The sequence below is a fragment of the Papio anubis genome, chromosome 3 (genome assembly GCF_008728515.1).
Source record: "Papio anubis isolate 15944 chromosome 3, Panubis1.0, whole genome shotgun sequence".
Classification (NCBI taxonomy): Eukaryota; Metazoa; Chordata; class Mammalia; order Primates; family Cercopithecidae; genus Papio; species Papio anubis.
This window is the reverse complement of record NC_044978.1, coordinates 183,191,271-183,211,424: the sequence shown is the minus strand read 5'-3', so window position 1 is coordinate 183,211,424 and position 20,154 is coordinate 183,191,271. Positions and strand designations below refer to the sequence as shown.

The 20,154-nt window shown below is 64.7% G+C and overlaps 1 protein-coding gene across 7 annotated transcripts; it reads left to right on the top strand.

The window, feature by feature from the left end:
• The first annotated feature begins 3,368 nt into the window (after nt 1-3,368).
• On the top strand, nt 3,369-18,381 carry FGFR3 (fibroblast growth factor receptor 3). Of its 7 annotated transcripts, none has more exons than XM_031664800.1 (17): nt 3,369-3,574; nt 8,812-9,081; nt 9,304-9,357; nt 10,921-11,090; nt 11,166-11,289; nt 11,379-11,569; nt 12,463-12,613; nt 13,870-14,066; nt 14,363-14,508; nt 14,884-15,005; nt 15,084-15,194; nt 15,278-15,468; nt 15,579-15,701; nt 15,784-15,854; nt 16,072-16,209; nt 16,353-16,458; nt 16,632-18,381. In XM_031664800.1, exons 1-17 carry the CDS (start codon nt 3,466-3,468, stop codon nt 16,776-16,778), a joined length of 2,421 nt encoding a protein of 806 aa, XP_031520660.1. In that variant the 5' UTR covers nt 3,369-3,465; the 3' UTR covers nt 16,779-18,381. The 7 variants fall into 7 exon arrangements, with proteins under 7 accessions (XP_031520660.1, XP_031520659.1, XP_031520658.1 ...); XM_031664799.1 differs by lacking the exon at nt 12,463-12,613 and adding an exon at nt 13,240-13,384 and having other exon boundaries at nt 9,304-9,369; nt 13,870-14,060; XM_031664798.1 differs by lacking the exon at nt 12,463-12,613 and adding an exon at nt 13,240-13,384 and having other exon boundaries at nt 9,304-9,369; nt 13,870-14,060; nt 14,360-14,508.
• The last annotated feature ends 1,773 nt before the right edge of the window (nt 18,382-20,154 follow it).

The following is a 20,154-nucleotide window of genomic DNA, read 5'->3' as shown; positions in this document are numbered from 1 at the left end:
AGACAGTGCCACTGGAGAAGCCATTCAGAATGTGGAGGGCGCCGGAGGAGGCGGCTGCCACGCAGTGCATAGTGGGCAGAACGGCAGTCCCCAAAAGACATGGTCATGTCCTCATCCCTGCAGCCTGTGAACCTGACCGTATTTGGAAAACGATCTTTGCAAGTGTAATTAAGGTGAGAATCTTGAGATGGGGGGATCATCTTGGATTATCCAAGCGGGCCCTACATCCAACGACAAGTATCCCTATAAGAGATGGAAGAGATGATGTCAGAGTGGGAAGCAGAGGCTGGAGCAATGCGGCCATGAGCCAAGGGACACTTGGAGTCCCCAGGAGCTGCAAAAGGCAGGAAGGTCCTCCCTGGAGCCTTTGGAGGCAGTGCAGCCCTGCCTACACCTTGATTCCAGACATCTGGTCTTCCAGACTGTGAGAAAGTAAATTTAAGTCAACTAGTGTGCAGTAATTTGTGAGGGCAACCTAGAAATGCAGGATGCTACTGAACGAGGGAGTCCCAGGCTGCAACTGGAGGGAGAGGCGGTGGGCCGGGGTCAGGGCTGCGGGGATGAAGGGAGGGAGTGGGTCTTCAAAGTGCTCGGTCCCCAGTCCCTCCTTCTGCCAGCACTGCCCACTGGCCAAACCCACCCAGAAGCTGGAGACTAAGGGACCCTGAGAGATAGGGTCTGCAGGATCAGCCTTTCAGGGACAAATGGGAGAGGGACTGGGGTAGGGACACACGGGAAACAGACCCCTACTGGGCATTTCTGCCAAGGAGAGGATCCTGGTGGGGAAGAAAGCAGAAAGCTATGTGTCCACAGATGCATGGATGCTCCCCTCCCAGAGACCAGGGGCCGTGGGTGCAGAGGGAGCCAGTCCTTCTTGGTGGTAGTGGGAAAGGAGCCGACTGCTCCACTGAGCCCTTCTACCTACAGAAGGGGCCCCGCTCAGCAGCTGTTCCCTGAGGGAGACCTGCCCCATGCATGAGCTCCTTCCCACAGTCCCATTCAGTCCCCCAGGGGGAGGGGCAAGACTGTGAGGAGACGGCCACACGCATCCTGGTGCTTTCAGAACCTGATGACTTAGCTGGTTAAGAGAGCTAAGGCTGGGCCCGGTGGCTCACACCTGCAATCCCGGCACTTTGGGAGGCCAAGGCAGGTGGATCGGTTGAGGTCAGGAGTTCAAGACCAGCCTGGCCAACATGGCGAAGCCCCGTCTCTACTAATGATACAAAAATTAGCTGAGTGTGGTGGTGCACACCTGTAATCCTAGCTACTCGGAAGGCTGAGACAAGAGAATCACTTCAATCAGGGAGGCGGAGATTGTTCGAGCTGAGATTGTGTCACTGCACTCCAGTGCGGATGACAGAGCGAGACTCCCTCTCAAAAAAAAAAAAAAAAAAAAAAGAGCAGGGCCAGTGTGCTGCTGTGCCCTGGGGAGCGGTGTCCTGGGAGGGGCCTGACTGGCAGTGGCCTGGGGCTGTGCTCTGGAGGGGGCTGGACAGTGCACTTGGAGGTTAGTGAGGCTGGGCCCCAAGATGGTCTGGGGACATGGACTTGGCCAGAGCAGGAAACAAGGGTGGCCGAGGACAAGTGCTGAGCCACCAAGTGGGCACAGAGGGGTGGGCATGAGGGCTCCCTGGGAGCAGAGCCCTTCCAAGGCCCTGAGGTCAGTCCAGGGACACCCTGGCCTCTGGGAGCTGCAGGGTTGAGCTGTGCATGGGCTGGGTAGGGTCAGCAAACAGCCAGTCACTGAGGGGCTTTTAGCGCCCATTTTCCTGATGAGTACATCTAGTCCTGGAAGCCACAAGCCAGGCGGGCAGCAGACCCGGCTGGCCCTCCCCCCAGCTCACTAGGTCCCATGGGCTCCGGACCTCCTTGGGCTTTGCCTGAAGATGGGAGCAGTTGGCCTTTTCCTTGTGAGGGTGGACACAGAAGCTAACAGTCATGTGGGGTAAGGGGACCCAGACACCCGCAGCGTCCCCCGCAGGGCAGTACCTTCCCCTCCTGGGAACCCACCTCACCAGTCCCAACCCTCCTCAGCTGGACTCTGAGCCCACCCCGTGGAGCCTAGAACCTCGGGCCAGCTCAGGCTCTGCCACCAGCTCTTCGTCATCCTCCCTCAGAGCCGGGCTGCGCTCCCCAAGCCAGGGGTCTCCAGCCCCTGCCCTTCATTCTAGGCCGGGCAGGCAGCCAGTCCCAGGCCTGTGTCCTCCTGGGGGGCAGGGGTAAGGACCTCGCGGGGCCGGGAACTCAGGCGGCTTAGGTGCATGCGGCTCGGCCCCAGGTTCGTCAACGCAGCCTGTGCTCCTCGCCAGTCAGGTACGCAGGCCGCGCCGGGCTGCCCCAGGCCTGCGGCGCACACCGGAGCCTCGGCCTGGAATGCCGTCCTGCCCTCCTCCACCTGAGGAACTCCCGCTCACACCACAGAGTTCAGCTCCGCGGCATCTTGGTGACGCCTCCTGACATCCCGACCCTCGCCGAGACCTCCCCTCTGAGCTCCTGAGCACAGCCTCAGGGGACCCGAGCTGCGCGCTGTGCAAACGGAGGCCTGCGCTCGCCCTCGGTGCGCCCCGTGCCCACCGACCCCCAGGCCGCCCCGCGGTGCGATTGGGGGCCTCGCCCGCCTGCCCCGGCTCCCACGCCCTCGAGACCGCCGGGCGCCCCCGCCCGGCCACGCCCCCTCGGATGCCCCGCTCCGCCCCGAGGGGGCGTGCCTTGCGCCCCGGCGAGTCGGGCGGGGGCCGGGCGGGAGCGGGGCGGGGCCGGGGCGGGGCGCGGACCGTCCCCCACTGGCTGCTGCGCGCGGGGCAACCCAGGCTCAGTGCGCGGTGGCGGCGGCGGTGGCGGCGTCGCCAGCAGCTGGCGCCGCGCGGTCCTGCTCTGCCGGTCGCACGGACGCACCGGCAGGCCGCCGGCCGGAGGGACGGGGCGGGAGCTGGGCCTGCGGACAGCGAGCCGGAGCGGGAGCCGCGCCTAGCGAGCCGGACTCCGGCGCTCGCCAGGTCGGTGCTTGGGTCCGGGCAGGCGCGCGGAGGGGTCCAACGGTGCGCGCGGAGGGGCCGGGGCGCGGCAGTCGCGGAACCACAGCAGTCCCTGCGGCGGGCCGGGCCGGGGCGCGGGCTTCCCGCTCCGGAAAGTTTGCCGCCGCCGCCGCCCTGGGAGGGCTCTGCAGCAGCCAGGGAGGGAAGGGGGAGGAGGGAGGAACCGCGGCGGGGAGGAGGCGGCCGGCGCCAGGCGGCCCGGGAGCTCTGGGCGGCGGCGGCGGCGGGCGGGGCGGCTGGGGGTCGGAGGGGTCGGGGCGCAGGAGCCGGCCACCGCCGCTTTCGTCCCTACCCGCGCCGCTAACGAGCTGCCCTCCTCCTCCCGCAGTTTCCCAAGCGGCGCCCGCCTCCCGCCGGTGCCCGCGCCGGGCCGTGGGGGGCAGCATGCCCGCGTGCGCCGCCTGAGGACGCCGCGGCCCCCGCCCCCGCCATGGGCGCCCCTGCCTGCGCCTTCGCGCTCTGCGTGGCAGTGGCCATCGTGGCCGGCGCCTTCTCGGAGTCCTTGGGGACGGAGCAGCGCGTCGTGGGGCGAGTGGCAGGTAAGAAGGGACCCACTGGGCACGGGAGGGGCCGGCCCGTGCGGGCAGAGGCGTTGGGGACGGGAACCGGCCCCAGGTCGGAGGGAACTCCGGGTGTGAGTGACGCCCCGGGGTCAGCGCCCGGATTCCGCTGCCTCCTTCTCGGAGAGCGCGGCCAGCGGTAGCGCGGCGACTTGTGGGGCGCCTGGAGCCGCAGGTACCCCCCAAATGCGAGGCCGCCACGGGGAGCCAGGCCGGGGGTTGGCGTCCGCAGCCCCGTCCCCTGCGGCTCCCCAGCCCTGGCCTGTCGGGAGGGCGCGGGTTTCCCCATTTCCACGATTCCCGCTGTTCTTCGGGTTCTGCGCAGACGGAAAGTTCCCATTGTTGGCGTCCCCCTCCCCCGGGCCCCAGTTTGTGGCCAGCTTCGGCCAAGGGGAGAGGCCGGACTTTTGAGGGTGGGTGTGCGCGTCAGCGAAGCCCGGCCCCTGCCCGCCGGACGAGGCTGCAGCCTCCAGCGCCCCCGCTGCCGACCCTGCCAGTGCCTGGGGGCTGAGGGCGCTTCCCCGTGGGTGCGCGCCGAGCTCCAGGCGAGCGAGGAGCGCGTGTCCCAGCGTCGCGGGCCCTAGACCGGGCTGGCGGTCCAGGTCCTGCGGGACGTCGAGGGTCTGAAGGGAGGTGAGGGGAAGGGGCGCCCGGCCCGCCCTGCACGCGCGCCGCGGTTCCACGCGGGTCGGGCTGAGAGCTCCGGTGCCGCCGCCCCGTACACGCTGCCGGCTCCGGGCGGGGGAAGGGGGCGCGCACAGCCCAGCCCGGCGGCCGCGCGGAGGGAGGCCCTGGCCCGGTGAGCTCGCGCCCCACCCGGGCCCAGGCCCGAACAGCCGCTCCTTTGTACCTCGGCGCGGCCACAGACCGCGCATTGATGGCGGCGCGGCGGCTCGCGGGGAGGTGTGAGCGGCTGCGGGCGCGGCGGGCCGGGGAGGGCGCCGGGAGGGCCGAGGCAGATGGCGGCCGCCCCGCCCGCGCCCCCGCGCCCCTTTCTCCGGCGGCGGCTGCAGCCTCCCGGAACAATGTCATTTTTTTTTTTATGAATGAAAGTGGCCCGGCGCTTGAATGTGCGTGTCATTCAGCGGCGTGACAGGGGCCGTCGGGAGGTCAGCGCGCGCTTTTAGCGCCTGCTCAGGCGGCCCCGCTTCCAGGGGTGCGGGAGGGGCGGCCGCGGGGGGAGCTTGGCTTTCGTATTCTCATTCAGATAAAGATATTACTCCCTACGGCCCGGGAATGTCAGCCAGCCCCGGGGAGGGGCGGCGGCCAGGCTGCGGAGCCTCTCCCGGACCCCCGGCGGGCGCGCGGGGCCTCCCCCACTCGCCCCTGGAACGCCCCGCCCCCCGCCTTGGGGCGGCGACCCCGCCCGCACTGGAGCTGGTGAAACAGGTAGTGAGTTGATCGGTCAATAAACTTAATCCGGTTCCTTAACAAGATGGGCCGGGCAGTAAAAATACAAAGACCTCGTGAAATGGACTGAGGTCTAGGCTGGCGCTTGCCCGGGAACATAAATTATGGAGCCTTGGCTGACAGTGGTCAAGGGCGGTGGGAAAGGTTTTGGCCCCTGGACTGCCCTGGCCACCCCAGGCCCTGCCAGGACAGCCGCCATCTCCCCAGAGGGCTGTGTTCCTGGTTGGAGCCCAGGGGGACCCCCCAGGGTGCAGGGAGGAAGACAAGGTCGGCTCTCCCACAGCGCCACACCCCCCAGCAGGGGTCTCTGGGTGCAGGGTCTTTCCTGAAGGTGCTGACTGAATCCTCCCCCACCCCTCCTCTGCCGGGCTGGACTTTGAGCCGCGTGGGCCTCTGGGTGGTTCATTAACCTGGGCTGAGCGTGGCCTCCAGGTCCTTGTGTGAGCCTAGGAACCCTTCGTTACTCACCCCCCAGCCCCCCAGCTCTCAGGTGCTTGGAGCTGGAACTGGGAATGGGGCACCCCTTGTTACAGCTGAGCTTGGGTGGGAGTCCAGGAGCTTGGGGGTCTCCTGGAGGAGGGGGGTCCAAAGTCACCCCATCTAGGGAGGCAGGCAGCCCTCACCTGAGTGACTGAGGAGTGAATGAGCTGGGAGTGGAGCCACCTTTGGTGGGGTAAGGGGTTGGCCTGGACCTCCAGACTGCCAGCCCAGGCTCGGGTGCCCTCTTCGAACCTCAGTTTCCTCACCTGTCCAAGAGAACCGATAATGGCAGGCTGTTTGAAGGATTAGGCCGGATAACCCTGGCAAGCCCTCTTTAGCCTCCCCAGCCCCCAGATCCCTTTTTTCCTGACTTTATTGTGAAACTCTGAAGAGGAATGTCTCCAGGTGGGGAGACAGGGAGGCTGGACTTTTGGAGGCCTCCTCCTCTTAGGCTATTTTATGGCCCCTGCCTGGCAATGCCTCCTGTCCCCCAGAGAGCTGCAGAGAACTTCATGTGCATCCAAAACCAAAATGTGTTGTTCCCTGACCCTAAGCCCTCATCTCACCCCAAAACCCAAATAAACCCCTGGGGCAGCCAGCTCTGGAAGTGAGTCTGAATTTGCTCCTCATTCTCTGGGGTTAACCAAGGGGCTTATGATGGAGCAAGCCTCCCCCACCCTCTCACCCATGCTCCTTCACATGCACTGGGCCTCCACTGCAGAGACCCGGAACCTGGAGGAAGGTTCCCCAGGCCAGAGTTTAGCCGTCCCCAGCACCCTGGCCTAACGGTCATCAGTCCTGGGGCAAGAGACCCAGGGCAGGGAGCGCCTCTCACCCCCACTCTCACTTCTCCAGCCACCCAACAGGGTGTGGTGCCTTCCCTGAGCTCCTGGGCCTGTGGGGTGGGATTTTCACATTGTGCCACAATGGGGGAAACTGAGGTACATAACCAGTGAGTGGCAGAGTCTCTGGGACTAGGAAACGTCCCCCAGGTCCAGCACAGCCCCTCTGGCACACAGCAGAGGGCCGTTGTTGGCATGTGGAGCCCAAGTAGAGGTTGGCACTGTGTGGGGTTGGGGCGCCTGCAGGAGCACGTGTTGTGGGATCCATAGAAGGGGGGGCTACCCCGCCTTGGGTACAGCAGGAGTTTTGTCTGCGATGTGTTTGGGCACCAGTGTCTGTGTGGTGTCAGTGGGGCCTCCCTTTTGTTGTTCAAGAAAGAAAACCTTTCTTGGGGCTGCTGGGAGGCTAAAGCTCTCCCATGCCTGGCAGCTGGGTGGGGTATGGGGGCTCCACCCAACTGCTGACTCCCCGGGGGGTCAGACCTTGAGCTCATAGTGGCCACTCATGCCTTGTGTCACAGCGTCCTTCACCTGGTGTTCCCCACCCAGCCTCTGCTGGGGTGCCCTGGCCTCTGTTGGCACCTAGTAGGCAGGCAGCAGGGGGGCAGTCAGGGCTCCACCCTCCCCACCACACACGGGCAGATGGCCACCGGTGTGGCTGGCCTGGGGCTGCTCTGTCCCCCCGTTCCCCCGCGCTGGACCAGGCTGAAGCGAATACTTGTGTGGATGGCTTGACCTGTTGTCTCCACTCAGACCAAACCGGAACCAACTGGCTGTTGCCCTTGGGCCAGGGCCTGCAGCTGAGGCTGCCATGACCAGCCTGTTCTCGGCCTTCTGGGGGGCCTCGAGCAGCTCCCAGCTCTGGGTGGTCCCCACAAGACACTGGCCAGAACTAGAGGGCTGGAGGTCAGGCCGGGAGCCCCCCTGGCTGCAGGGTCCCCGCAGGGGCAGTCTTTGAGCTGTGGGTCCCTGTGGGGTGAGGGCTCCCGTGATGCTTCAGGGGATGAGTGTAGGCCCTTCTGGCTGGCAGGGTCACGCTGGGCACTGGGCGTGTGTGGCTGGATTAGGTGGGTTGGGGAGAATAGGGCCTGGCCAGGCAGTCAGGGACTGGTGTGGCCAGAGTGGGCAGCTGGGTCCCCGAATCTAGGCCACGCGTCTGCAGAATGACAAGTGATGGCGCAACCCGCCCAGCTGGGTCTGAAGAAGGAGGCTGCCTGGGGGACCACCCACCCCCGTCCCGGCCCCAAGCCCAGGCCTCCCGCCTGCACGCATTGTCTGGCCCTGGCAGGGAAGCCTAGGGGTGATGGTCCCCCCAGCCCTGCCCGTGGTGTGTCCTTGGGTCACAGGCTTTGGTGGCCCCGGGGAGCTGGGAAGCTGCTGGGGAGGGACCCAGGGGCCGCCTGCACGTTTGCCCCTGTGGGTGAGCCCCAATCCCAGCTTCTCAGCCCCCAGGGAGGGATTGGGGCTGCTGACCTGCTCTGTGGCTCTCACAGCAGTCCCCCTGCAGGCAGCAGAACCCCACCACCAGGCCCCCTTGAGGGCCCACCTGGGCCTCCCCAGTCCCCGGCCTGTGAGACCCCTCTGGCCGGACCCAGCCACGTGTTCGTACTTTGCTCTTCTCGGTGTTTTCTGTCATGACTGCTGTGTGGAGCTTCCATAGGAACTGCAGGATACAGAACCTTGTCCGCCCCAGGGAGCCCTCATCCCCGCCCCAGCCCCCTTGCGCTGCCCCGGCCTGTGCTCTGCCCGGTGAACCCGTGCATTGCCCCCCAGATCCGTCCATATGGCCACGTGACCCTGCACCTCCTCCTCCTTGCCTGTTCTGTTCCCTGGCTGTCCATCGGAACTGCTCTTCAGGCCCATATGGGGTGTGGGGGCTGCTGAGAGGGACGGGCCCCTCCTGGGGTGAATCTGCGCCACGAGGGGGCTGGCCGACCAACCCTGTCGAGTACCTCTGTCGTGGTACCTCTGTTGTGGTACCTCTGTCGAGTACCTCTGTCGAGCTCAGTATCCTCCGAGCTCCATTTCAGCCGAAGGCCAGCGAAGGGCAGCCTGTCCCCTTTGCCCCCAGCACCTGCCCATTGTGGTGCCGCCTGTGAGACAAGCAGGGATTTTACGTTTTCAAGCAGTTGAGCAAATCAAAAGAACGAAGAGTCTCACTTTGTGACACTTTGAGATTTGAATTCTCCGTGTCCATGAATGAAGCGTTGTGGGGGCACCGCCGTGGGGCTGGCTGCAGGTTGTGTGGGGAAGGCGGCTGCCACACCAAGGCAGACCGGAGTCCTTGGGACAGACTGGTTGGCAAAGCTGAAGATAGAGACCTCTGGCCCTTTCGGGGCACGGTTTCCAGCCCCTGGTCTGGTGGGACCCTGGATCTGGGTCAGAGCCTTCCTCACTCAGGGCGGCTGAGGCCTCCACTGCTGTGTCTGTAAACGGTGCCAGGTTTGGGGGTGCCTGCCTCATGGTTGCCCATCTTGCCCGCAGAATTCCCCGGCCCGGAGCCCAGCCAGCAGGAGCAGTTGGTCTTCGGCAGCGGGGACGCTGTGGAGCTGAGCTGTCCCCCACCCGGGGGTGGTCCCATGGGGCCCACTGTCTGGGTCAAGGATGGCGCAGGGCTGGTGCCCTCGGAGCGTGTCCTGGTGGGGCCCCAGCGGCTGCAGGTGCTGAATGCCTCCCACGAGGACTCTGGGGCCTACAGCTGCCGGCAGCGGCTCACACAGCGCGTACTGTGCCACTTCAGTGTGCGGGTGACAGGTGAGCTCTGGGGCCACGCCAGCTACAGAAACGAACCAAGTGCCGGGCTCCCTGAGTCCCTGTGTGGGTCAGGAGCGGCTGGGGGTCTCTCTGGTCATTGGTGGAGAGGAGGGCACCCCCAAGAAGTGTTGCCCAAATGGGGGACTCTTCCTCACCTGGAGGGGCACCTGGGGGCCTCCTGGGGCAGGCTGGGCATTGGACATGGCCGTCTCTGCCTTGCAGATGCTCCATCCTCGGGAGATGACGAAGACGGGGAGGACGAGGCTGAGGACACAGGTGTGGACACAGGTGGGAGCAGGGTCCAGGATCAGGCCGGCCGAGGTGGGGCCTGCTGACACTGCCAGGCCCTGCCCTCCACAGGCAGCTAAGGGCCTAAGGCCCTGGGACAACCTCCCTGGGGTTACCCCAAAGGTCCAGTCCCCTCAGGATGCAGGAGGGGCTGAGCCACTGACATGGCTCTAGATGCCCGACCCTGGCTCCCTGGTGGCAGAGTTGTGGTGCACGGGGACACCCGTGTTGCTGATGGGGCGACTGAGGCACAGGGCCCTAGGGGTTCTAGGAGCAGGAGGAGGCCAGGGCTGGCCTGTGGAGCTCTGGTGTTGGCCATAGGTGAGGTGGACACTGTAGGTATGAGCGTAGCACGGCAGGGCGCTCAGGTGGCTGCCATGGGGTGGATGGACCCAGGGTGAGGGCGCCAGCCGGAGGCACCTACCACAACCAGTGGCGGGCAGGGTGGCTGGCAGGAGGGTGGCTGGTGGGTGGGCTGCAGCTGTGGGAGAGCTGTCGGGGACGATGCCTGGTGTCCTGGCCTGGAACACTGGCAGGTGGACTTTGCCAAGTTGTAGAGCGGGGAGGTGGGACTTCTGGTTTTGGAGGGACTCTGAGGTGAGTGCGTGCAGGGAGGGTCATCATGGCACAGACGTGGGGGGCAGTCACGACTTGCGGACTGATGGTGTGTGGGCCGGGTCCCTGGGCCAGTGGCGTGAGCAGGTGAGGAGGGGAGGCTGAGTCCATGAGATAAACTGAGCTGGGGGAACTCACCCTGGGGGTTTCCAGGAGGCCTGGGAGGGAGCTCAGCACCCTGGGGTGCCTCTTTCCAGCCTGTGTCCACACTGCTTCTTGCTGGGCCTCAGTGCCCCGATGGGTGTGTCCCTGGAGGGGGCTGGCCGTGAGGTCACTGAGGGGAGGACTGCTCCCCTCCTGGGGGATGCCAGCTCAGCCTTGCCCGGAGTCCTGGCAGGAAGGCAGTCCCAGCCCTGAGGAAGGAGAAAAACCAGTTGGGCTGTGAGGGAGGGGTGGTGGGAGCCCTGGACATCGAGGTGGGCGGAGGCAGGGCCTGGGTGCCCGTCAGACTCGGAGCTCTGCAGAGGGTGGTGTAGGGTCTCTGATTCCCGTGGGCCCCTGCTGCACAGCTGCCTCCAAGGCTCCTGGCTCTGCAGGTGACTGGGCTCCTCTCCCGATAAACTGCTCCCAGGTCCTGGCTTGTCCACTACATCAGGCTGCCCCCTTGGTCCTCAGTCTCCCCGTTGGTGGGCCTGGCCCCTGGCAAACCTCTCTGGGCGGGTGGGCTCCCCTGGACAACGCCCTGTGCCCCGCAACTTCACAGGTCCAGGCAGAGCATCCTGGAGGGAAGGGAAGGGGAAACATGGCCCAGCTCTGAGAAAGCCCTGGGATGGGAACGTGGTGTGGAGGCTCCTGGGAGCCTCATCCCACCCTCTTCCTCCACAGGAGGGGAAACTGAGACTGGGGGTGGGCAGGGGCAGCTTTGGGAAGGAGGTTGTTCAGAGGGGCCTCTGCTCCCACTCGGGTCATGGCCTTCACGTGCACCTCGGCCAGCAGGGGCCCCTTACTGGACTCGGCCCGAGCGGATGGACAAGAAGCTGCTGGCTGTGCCGGCCGCCAACACCGTCCGCTTCCGCTGCCCGGCTGCTGGCAACCCCACTCCCTCCATCTCCTGGCTGAAGAATGGCAAGGAGTTCCGTGGCGAGCACCGCATTGGAGGCATCAAGGTGGGCGCGGCAGGGTGGCTCTGGGCCTGGCAGGCGCGGTGGTTGCTGCCTCCACTCATTTGTGCCCCGCTGCAGCTTCGGCACCAGCAGTGGAGCCTGGTCATGGAAAGTGTGGTGCCCTCGGACCGCGGCAACTACACCTGCGTGGTGGAGAACAAGTTTGGCAGCATCCGGCAGACATACACGCTGGACGTGCTAGGTGAGGGCCTTGGGCTGGCATGGGTCTGGGGCAGCAGTGGTGGCAGCGGTGAGGGAGGGGTGGCCCCTGAGCATCATCTGCCCCCACAGAGCGCTCTCCGCACCGGCCCATCCTGCAGGCGGGGCTGCCGGCCAACCAGACGGCGGTGCTGGGCAGCGATGTGGAGTTTCACTGCAAGGTGTACAGTGATGCGCAGCCCCACATCCAGTGGCTCAAGCACGTGGAGGTGAATGGCAGCAAGGTGGGCCCCGACGGCACACCCTACGTCACTGTCCTCAAGGTGGGCCACCGTGTGCTCATGGGTGCTGCGGCTCGGGCTCCTGGGCTGGCCCCAAGGGTGCCCCATGGCTGGGGTTTGCGTGAAGATTGGGGCCTAGGGGTTGGAGCTTCGGGGGAAGAAGCTGTGGGGGTGCTCGTGGGGCCAAGTCTCAGCCACCCCACACCTCGGGCCACAGGCAGCTGCGGTGGGAGCTGTTTCTGTGTCTGCAGAGGGCCAGCCTCGGCCACTGAATCCCTGACATAGAGCTGCCCACAGGGGCCTCTCGGGGGTGGGTGTGACTCGGGCAGCAGTGGTGCCCCAGGACAGGAGGGCAGTGGCCAAGCCCTCCAGGCCCCCTCTGGACCTCAGAGGCAGTGGCCGAGCCCCGACTTGGCCAATTGGCAGTCGTCAGCTGTGTGCATTGGGGCCCGAGCTTACTGTCTGCCCGCCTCCCGGAGCCCTTAGCTCTGTTCCCACGGCTGCCGGGTGGGGGCCACTGAATTGGGACAGTTGCGACACTCAAAGCCCAAAGAGAAACATCTGTTCAGAGAGAAGACGGTCTGATGGGGGCGGGGAGCAGGCCCAGGGCGAGGGTGGAGTCCAGACCCTGCCCAGAGAGAGGCCACCTCCGGCCCTGTCCAGGGCCCAGGTTCTGCAAGAGCCCCGGGGAGGGCAGGCCAGGCCAGCGACCAGGGGCTGTCTGAGGGTTTGGGCTGGGTTGTTGGGGTGGAGGCAGAGACGTGCATCCTGTGGAACCACAGCCACCGTGAAGTGCCTCCACGCCTCCTCCAGGCAGCCTTCGGGGCTGACGCAGCCCAGCCTCCGTCTGTACCTTGGGGGTCTCCCATATCCTGCCTCGTGCCCGGCGGGGCTGCCTCAGGGGCGTGCCTGAGCTGGGTCTCTTGTCCCCGCAGTCCTGGATCAGTGAGAGTGTGGAGGCCGACGTGCGCCTCCGCCTGGCCAATGTGTCGGAGCGGGACGGGGGCGAGTACCTCTGTCGAGCCACCAATTTCATAGGCGTGGCCGAGAAGGCCTTTTGGCTGAGCGTTCACGGGCCCCGAGCAGGTAACGACTCTGTCCCATGCCGGCCGGCACAAGAGCTCCAGCTCCAAGGCCCTGGCCGCGCGCCCTGCACGCCCCGCACGCCCAGCCCTGCTCGCTCCCGCCCCTGGCTCGCGCTCCGCTCGTGGCCGCCTCGGCAAGGCTGGCAGCTCCAGCCTCCACGGTGACCGTCCGCTTCGAGCCCTGTGGTCTGCGCCGACCTTTCCCGCACGCCTGCGCCCCGCACAGGAGGTGCCCGGTGCCCACCGGGCCGGCTCCGTGCCGTCTGTGAGCGCCCCCTTCTGCCCCTCGGCCCCCGCCCTCTGCCTGCTCGCTTCCGCAGCCTGTGTGTCCGTGTGTCCATCCTCCACCTGCACCCGCCCGGCTCTGCGCTAACCCGCATGCTGCCTGCCCGCCTGCCGCTCACCTGGGACAGAGGACTCGCCGGTGGAGGGGCCTGGCTTCGGGCTCGGTACCGGTGCACCAGGCGGAGGGCCCTCGGCCGCGTGGCGGTGACCAAGTTGGCGGTGGCTGAGGAGTTGGTGGTGGCGGCGTTTTCCTTGCAGCGGCTGGATCCTGCCGTGTGGACTCTGTGCGGTGCCCGCAGGGCGGTGCTGGCGCTCGCCTATCGCTCTGCTCTCTCTTTGTAGACGGCGGGCGCTAATACCACCGACAAGGAGCTAGAGGTTCTGTCCTTGCACAACGTCACATTTGAGGACGCCGGGGAGTACACCTGCCTGGCGGGCAATTCTATTGGGTTTTCCCATCACTCTGCGTGGCTCGTGGTGCTGCCAGGTACCGGCTTCTGCTGCTGCTGCTCGGCACTGTCTCGGGGACGCTGGCTCGGGACATGCCACAGCCGCCAGGACGGACGGGAATCCTGTAGCTTATGGCCGCCCCACTTCTTGAGCCTTCACACTGGCCCTGTGCCTGGTGTGGGGACAACATTGGCCTGGCCCGGTCCTGGTCCCAGAGGGGCCCCATCAGCCCCCTCGAGCCCCCTTCCCGTCTGGGTCCCCAAAGGCCCCTCCTGCGGCTCTGGTGTCTCCTGGGCGCCTGGTGGCGGTGTGGGACTGGCTGGCTCTGCTGGGCTCCTCCTCTCCAGGGTCTGGCCCTCCAGACTCACCCAAGTTACTGACCGCAAGACCTTCCAGACAAGGCGGGTGCTGAGGTTCTTAGCCCCCTCCCGCTCCCAGTGGTGCCTGCAGCTCTGAGCCAGGGGCATCCATGGGGGCCCGGGGTGGGGGCCAGGCCAGGCCTCAATGCCCGTGTCTTTGCAGCTGAGGAGGAGCTGGTGGAGGCTGACGAGGCGGGCAGTGTGTACGCAGGCATCCTCAGCTACGGGGTGGGCTTCTTCCTGTTCATCCTGGTGGTGGCGGCTGTGACGCTCTGCCGCCTGCGCAGCACCCCCAAGAAAGGCCTGGGCTCCCCCACCGTGCACAAGATCTCCCGCTTCCCACTCAAGCGACAGGTAACAGAAAGTAGATACCAGGTTCCGAGCTGCCTGCCCGCCGGGCCTCCCGGAGTCCCCCTCGGCCCACGCTGGTCCTTGGCTGTGCGAGTCCTTTCTGCAGCCAGGCGGGCTCACCTCTCCTTGTCTTTGGTCACCATGTAGAGCCCAGGGTACTTTGGGACACAAAACATTCTAAAAATCTTCATTCAATGCTGGTGGAAGTCAGAATGCCCCCGCTTCCGGCCCAGCACTGACCCCCAGTTGTACCTCCACGCCCCATCGCCCACACGGCGCCAACCTGCCCCTGCTGACCCAAGCAGGTGTCCCTGGAGTCCAACGCGTCCATGAGCTCCAACACACCGCTGGTGCGCATCGCAAGGCTGTCCTCAGGGGAGGGTCCCACGCTGGCCAATGTCTCCGAGCTTGAGCTGCCTGCTGACCCCAAATGGGAGCTGTCTCGGGCCCGGTCAGTGGTGCTGAGGGCTGGCGTGGGCTGTAGGGGGCTCGGTGGTGGGGGTGAAACAGCTGCCAGGCAGAGGCCTGGCTGCGTTTAGGGGCCATCAGGGATGTGGTGGATGTTGGGTGTGGCTGGGGCTCTGTGGGGATGCTCCTGGGAGGGGTGCATGGCAGTGTTTCAAGGCGCCGTATTTGGAGGGGCAGCAGGGGCGGGAGGCCGTAGGTGACATTCTTCATCCTTACGAGCAGGCTGTAGGGGGAGCATGGAGGGCTTCCTGGAGGTGGTGGCTCTGGGCCTCAAGGGCTGGGCCGGGGGGGTGGGGACCGTGGTGGGCTGAGAGTGGATGAGCTTGCATGCTCATGGCCCCTCTGCCTCCACTGCCAGGCTGACCCTGGGCAAGCCCCTTGGGGAGGGCTGCTTCGGCCAGGTGGTCATGGCGGAGGCTATCGGCATTGACAAGGACCGGGCCGCCAAGCCTGTCACCGTAGCCGTGAAGATGCTGAAAGGTGAGGAGGGGGCGACCAGGGGTGCAGGGCCGGGCTGGGGGTGCCGCCGCCTGACACAGGCCCTCCCTCCTTGCACAGATGATGCCACTGACAAGGATCTGTCAGACCTGGTGTCTGAGATGGAGATGATGAAGATGATTGGGAAACACAAGAACATTATCAACCTGCTGGGCGCCTGCACGCAGGGCGGTAGGTGTGGTGGTAGCGGCGGTGGTGCCAGGTGGGCAGCCCTCCTGGGTCTGGCAGCCCCTCTGAGGAGCCCGTGCCCCCAGGGCCCCTGTACGTGCTGGTGGAGTACGCGGCCAAGGGCAACCTGAGGGAGTTTCTGCGGGCGCGGCGGCCCCCGGGCCTGGACTACTCCTTTGACACCTGCAAGCCGCCTGAGGAGCAGCTCACCTTCAAGGACCTGGTGTCCTGTGCCTACCAGGTGGCCCGAGGCATGGAGTACCTCGCCTCCCAGAAGGTGAGCAGGGTGGCAGGTGTGGGTGGAGCAGGCTGGGCACTGCCCCGAGATGCTGGGAGCAGCAGGGAGAGGTGGAGAGGCTTCAGCCCTGCCTCCCATCTCTTCCCCAGTGCATCCACAGGGACCTGGCTGCTCGAAATGTGCTGGTGACCGAGGACAACGTGATGAAGATCGCAGACTTCGGGCTGGCCCGCGACGTGCACAACCTTGACTACTACAAGAAGACAACCAACGTGAGCCCGGCCCTGGGGTGGGGGGTGGGGGCCATGCCAGGAGGACACCTGGCACCAACACTGCCTTCCCACCCCCTCCCAGGGCCGGCTGCCCGTGAAGTGGATGGCGCCTGAGGCCCTGTTTGACCGAGTCTACACCCACCAGAGTGACGTGTATGTGTCCTCCAGACCCCTGGCTTCAGGGGTGGAGGCGGGAACTGGGCAGAGCCAGGACCCCAGCTGCAGCCCCCGCGCCTGTGCCCTGGGGCTCTTGGGCGTGGTCTCTACCCCTCCCTGAGGCAGCAGCGCAGCCCTGGCCTGTTCCCCTGGTGCCCGCCCAGGTGTCTGTCCTGGGAGTCTCAGGACAGCCTGACCTCGCCTCCCCCTGCAGCTGGTCCTTTGGGGTCCTGCTCTGGGAGATCTTCACGCTGGGGGGCTCTCCGTACCCCGGCATCCCTGTGGAGGAGCTCTTCAAGCTGCTGAAGGAGGGTCACCGGATGGACAAGCCGGCCAACTGCACACACGACCTGTGAGCGCCATCCCTGGCCCTCCACTGGCTCCTCGGGTGGGAGGCCCTCCAGGGCTGGGCGGGGTAGGGACTGGCAGCCCTTCAGGCTGTTCCCGAATAAGATGGGAGGCGGCGGGGCTCACACCTGAGCACCCTGCCCGCAGGTACATGATCATGCGGGAGTGCTGGCATGCTGCGCCCTCCCAGAGGCCCACCTTCAAGCAGCTGGTGGAGGACCTGGACCGTGTCCTCACTGTGACGTCCACCGACGTGAGTGCTGGCTCTGGCCTAGTGCCACCCCCATGCCCCCCCTGCCCCCGGCCATCCTGCCTCCCAGAGTGCTGAGGTGTGGGGCAGGCCCTCTGGGGCACAGCCTGGGCACAGCGGTGGCTGTGCGAAGAGGGGCTTTGTGGGACAGCACTCACCCCGCCTCCCACCAGCAGGAGTACCTGGACCTGTCAGCGCCCTTCGAGCAGTACTCCCCCGGCGGCCAGGACACCCCCAGCTCCAGCTCCTCAGGGGATGACTCCGTGTTTGCCCACGACCTGCTGCCCCCGGCCCCACCCAGCAGTGGGGGCTCGCGGACGTGAAGGGCCACTGGTCCCCAACAATGTGAGGGGGTCCCTAGCAGCCTACCCTGCTGCTGGTGCACAGCCACTCCCCGGCATGAGACTCAGTGCAGATGGAGAGACAGCTACACAAAGCTTCAGTCTGTGTGCATCTGTGTGTGTGTGTGTGTGCGCGCGCACATCCGTGTGTGTATGTCTGTGTGCGTGCGCATCTTGTGGCCTCCAGGTGCAGAGGTACACCCTGGGTGTCCCTGCTGCTGTGCAACGGCCTCCTGACGTGCTGCAGCACCAAGGGGCCTTTGTTCTGGGGGGACCCAGTGCAGAATGTAAGTGGGCCCACCCGGTGGGACTCCCGTGGGGCAGGGAGCTGGGCCCAACATGGCCCCAGCCTCTGCCTTTGCACCACGGGACATCACAGGGTGGGCCTCAAGCCCTCCCACACCCAAAGCTGAGCCTGCAGGGAAGCCCCACGTGTCGAGCACCTTGTTCCTGGGGGTGTTAGTGGCACTGCCCCCCGACCTCCAGGCTTTCCCAGTTCCCACCCTGCCCCTCAGAGACTGAAATTACGGGTACCTGAAGATGGGAGCCTCTACCTTTTATCCAAAAGGTTTATTCCAGAAACTAGTGTACATTTCTATAAATAGATGCTGTGTATATGGTATATATACATACATATATATAAAATATATGGAAGAGGAAAAGACTGGTACAACGGAGGCCTGCGACCCTGGGGGCACAGGAGGCAGGCGTGGCCCTGGGCGGGGAGGGAGGCCCCAGGGGTCTCACCCATGCAAGCAGAGGAGCAGGGCCTTTTCTGGCACTGCAGGTTTGTTTTAAAACTGGACCTGTATATTTGTAAAGCTATTTATGGGCCCCCGGCACCCTCGTTCCCACAGCCCAACACTTCTAGCATTTAGCCAGCCACATGGCGAAGAGTTTTACTTTTTAACTTATTAACAGCCGAGAAGGTTTATCCTGCCTGTAGAGGGACAGCCAAGAATGTACGTCCAGCCTGCCCCGGAGCTGGAGGATTCCCTCCAAGCCTAAAAGGTCGTTAATAGTTGGAGGTGATTCCAGTGAATAAGGATATTTTATTTCCTTTGTCCTTCTTTTTCAGGAGAATTAGATTTCTATAGGACTTTTCTTTAGGAGATTTATATTTTGGACTTCAAGCTGGTATTTTCATACAAATTCTTCTAATTGCTGAGTGTCCCAGGCGGGGAGATGGTTTCCAGGGAGGGGCCGGCCCTGCGTGCAGGTTCAGATGTTATTAGATGTTACAAGTTTATACATATCTATATATATAATTTATTGAGTTTTTACAAGATGTATTTGCTGTAGACTTAACACTTCTTACGCAATGCTTCTAGAGTTTTATAGCCTGGACTGCTACCTTTCAGAGCTTGGAGGGAAGCTGTGAATTCAGTTGGTTGGTTCTGTACTGTTACTGGGCACTGAGTCTGGGCAGCTGTCCCTTGCTTGCCTGCAGGGCATGGCTCAGGGTGGTCTCTTCTTGAGACCCAGTGCATGGTGGCCAGAGGTGTCACCCAAACCTGCAGGTGCGATTTTGTTAACCCAGCGACGAACTTTGCAAAAAATAAAGACACCTGGTTCCTAACCTGGCTCTGAGGTTTCTGCCTCCCGTTCTTCTGGGATAGGGGAGGGAGGGGTCATGGCTGCTGGGTGGTCCCAGGTGGATGCTGGCAGCAGCACCGAAGGTCCCTGGTGGTCTGGGAGCCCCAAGGGCGAGGAGACTACGGGAGGGCCCTGGTGGGAGGGAGCAGGGTGCCTGGGGGTGCACTGCCCTGGCTGCTCCCAGCTCGTGGGTTCCTGAGGTGGTGGTGGTGGGAAGGGTCCTGTCCCACTAGCTGTGAGGCAGACCTTCCCTCATCACCCCACCCCTGGCATCCGCCTTCCCAGTCAACTGGGGAGCTTTCTGGGCGTCCCCCCCATGGAGCCAAAAGTAAGCAAAACCCTCTTGGGGCCCTGGGGGGCTACACAGGTGGCCACTCTCTGGGTCAGCCTCTGCCCTCCCAGGCTGGGCAACCAGTGCCCCCACTGCCTTGGGCTCCATCAGGGTCCCCCACAGTGACACAGCACCTTTGGGCAGATGAGGTGCTGATGGGGGTGCTGAGAACCCAGAGATGGAACCGGGCCCTTGCCCAAGTTCATAGCCCTAGCAGGGTGGGAGGACAGCCTGGTGAGAGCAAGTCTGGGAAGGCTTCCTGGAGGAGGAGTGCCATCTCCTGACTCCCCACCACCCTCTGTGTTGTCCTCCCCTCTGCTCTCCCCATCTGTGCTGTCCCCACCTCTGCCGCACTCCCTCTGCTCTCCTCCCCCATCCCCTGTCCTCCCCACCTCCCTCTGCTCTCCTCCCCCATCCCGTCCTCCCCACCTCCCTCTGCTCTCCTCCCCCAACCCCTGTCCTCCCCACCTCCCTCTGTCCTCTCTGCCATCCTCCCTCTTCTCTGCTGTCCTCCCCGCTGCTCTTGTCCCTTCTGCCATCCTCCTTGTCCCTCCTCCCCTCTGCTGGCTTGAGAGCAGCGTTTCCCAACCATGGGCTGCATGAACTTTCACTCTATACTCTGGCTCCAAACTCACCTTTCAGGTCAGGGGGCGTTCCTGGCCCCCGTTTCCTGGGCAGGCAGGGGTTTAACTCAACCCCATTCAGGGAAGCACATGTGGGCGCAAGCCTGGTGGAAGCAGCACAGTGACCTCACAAGGGGCTTTCCCTAATGCCCACACCTGCCCAGAAACCCCATGCTGGGCCCGGAGGCAGGCCTGACGATGGGACGCCAGATGACAGTGGCAGGATGGGGAGGCCTACATGGGCCTGAAGGTCACAGGCTGAGGCCTGCAGGGTAGTGGGGCGACCAGGCCAACAGGCAGGCAGTGACAGCAGCCACACCAGGCCGGCAGAGCATGGGGCTCGGAGCGCAGGCCAGGGGCGCCACCTAGCGCTGGCTGGCAGTGTCCCTGCTACAACTTAAGGCACTTCTCCAGTCAGGGCCCTGGTGGACCTCTGGTGGGCACAGTGGGACCCTGAATGGGTGCTGGGGACCAAAGGGCTGGGCCACCGGGACAACAGTGGCCCATGAAGGTGCTGGTGGGCCAGTCTCCTCCTCCTCAGAGCGCTTCCTTAGAGAACCCAGATGGCAGGGCATAGTCCTCGAAGCTGCCCCACCAGGGGCTCCCCAGCTGCCTCCCCCTGTCCCATAAGAAGGTGAGCCCATGAGAGACCCCAGCTGTCAGCACAGCTGAACCTCCACCATCAGGGTACCCTCTAGTGGCTGGGCATGCTCTAGGCTGGCAGGGTCCCCGCCCTTGCCGTCTGCTGATGGCTTTCTGAGGGGGACGTGTCTCATGGGAGGCCTGGCTTCCAGGACACAACTCGTGG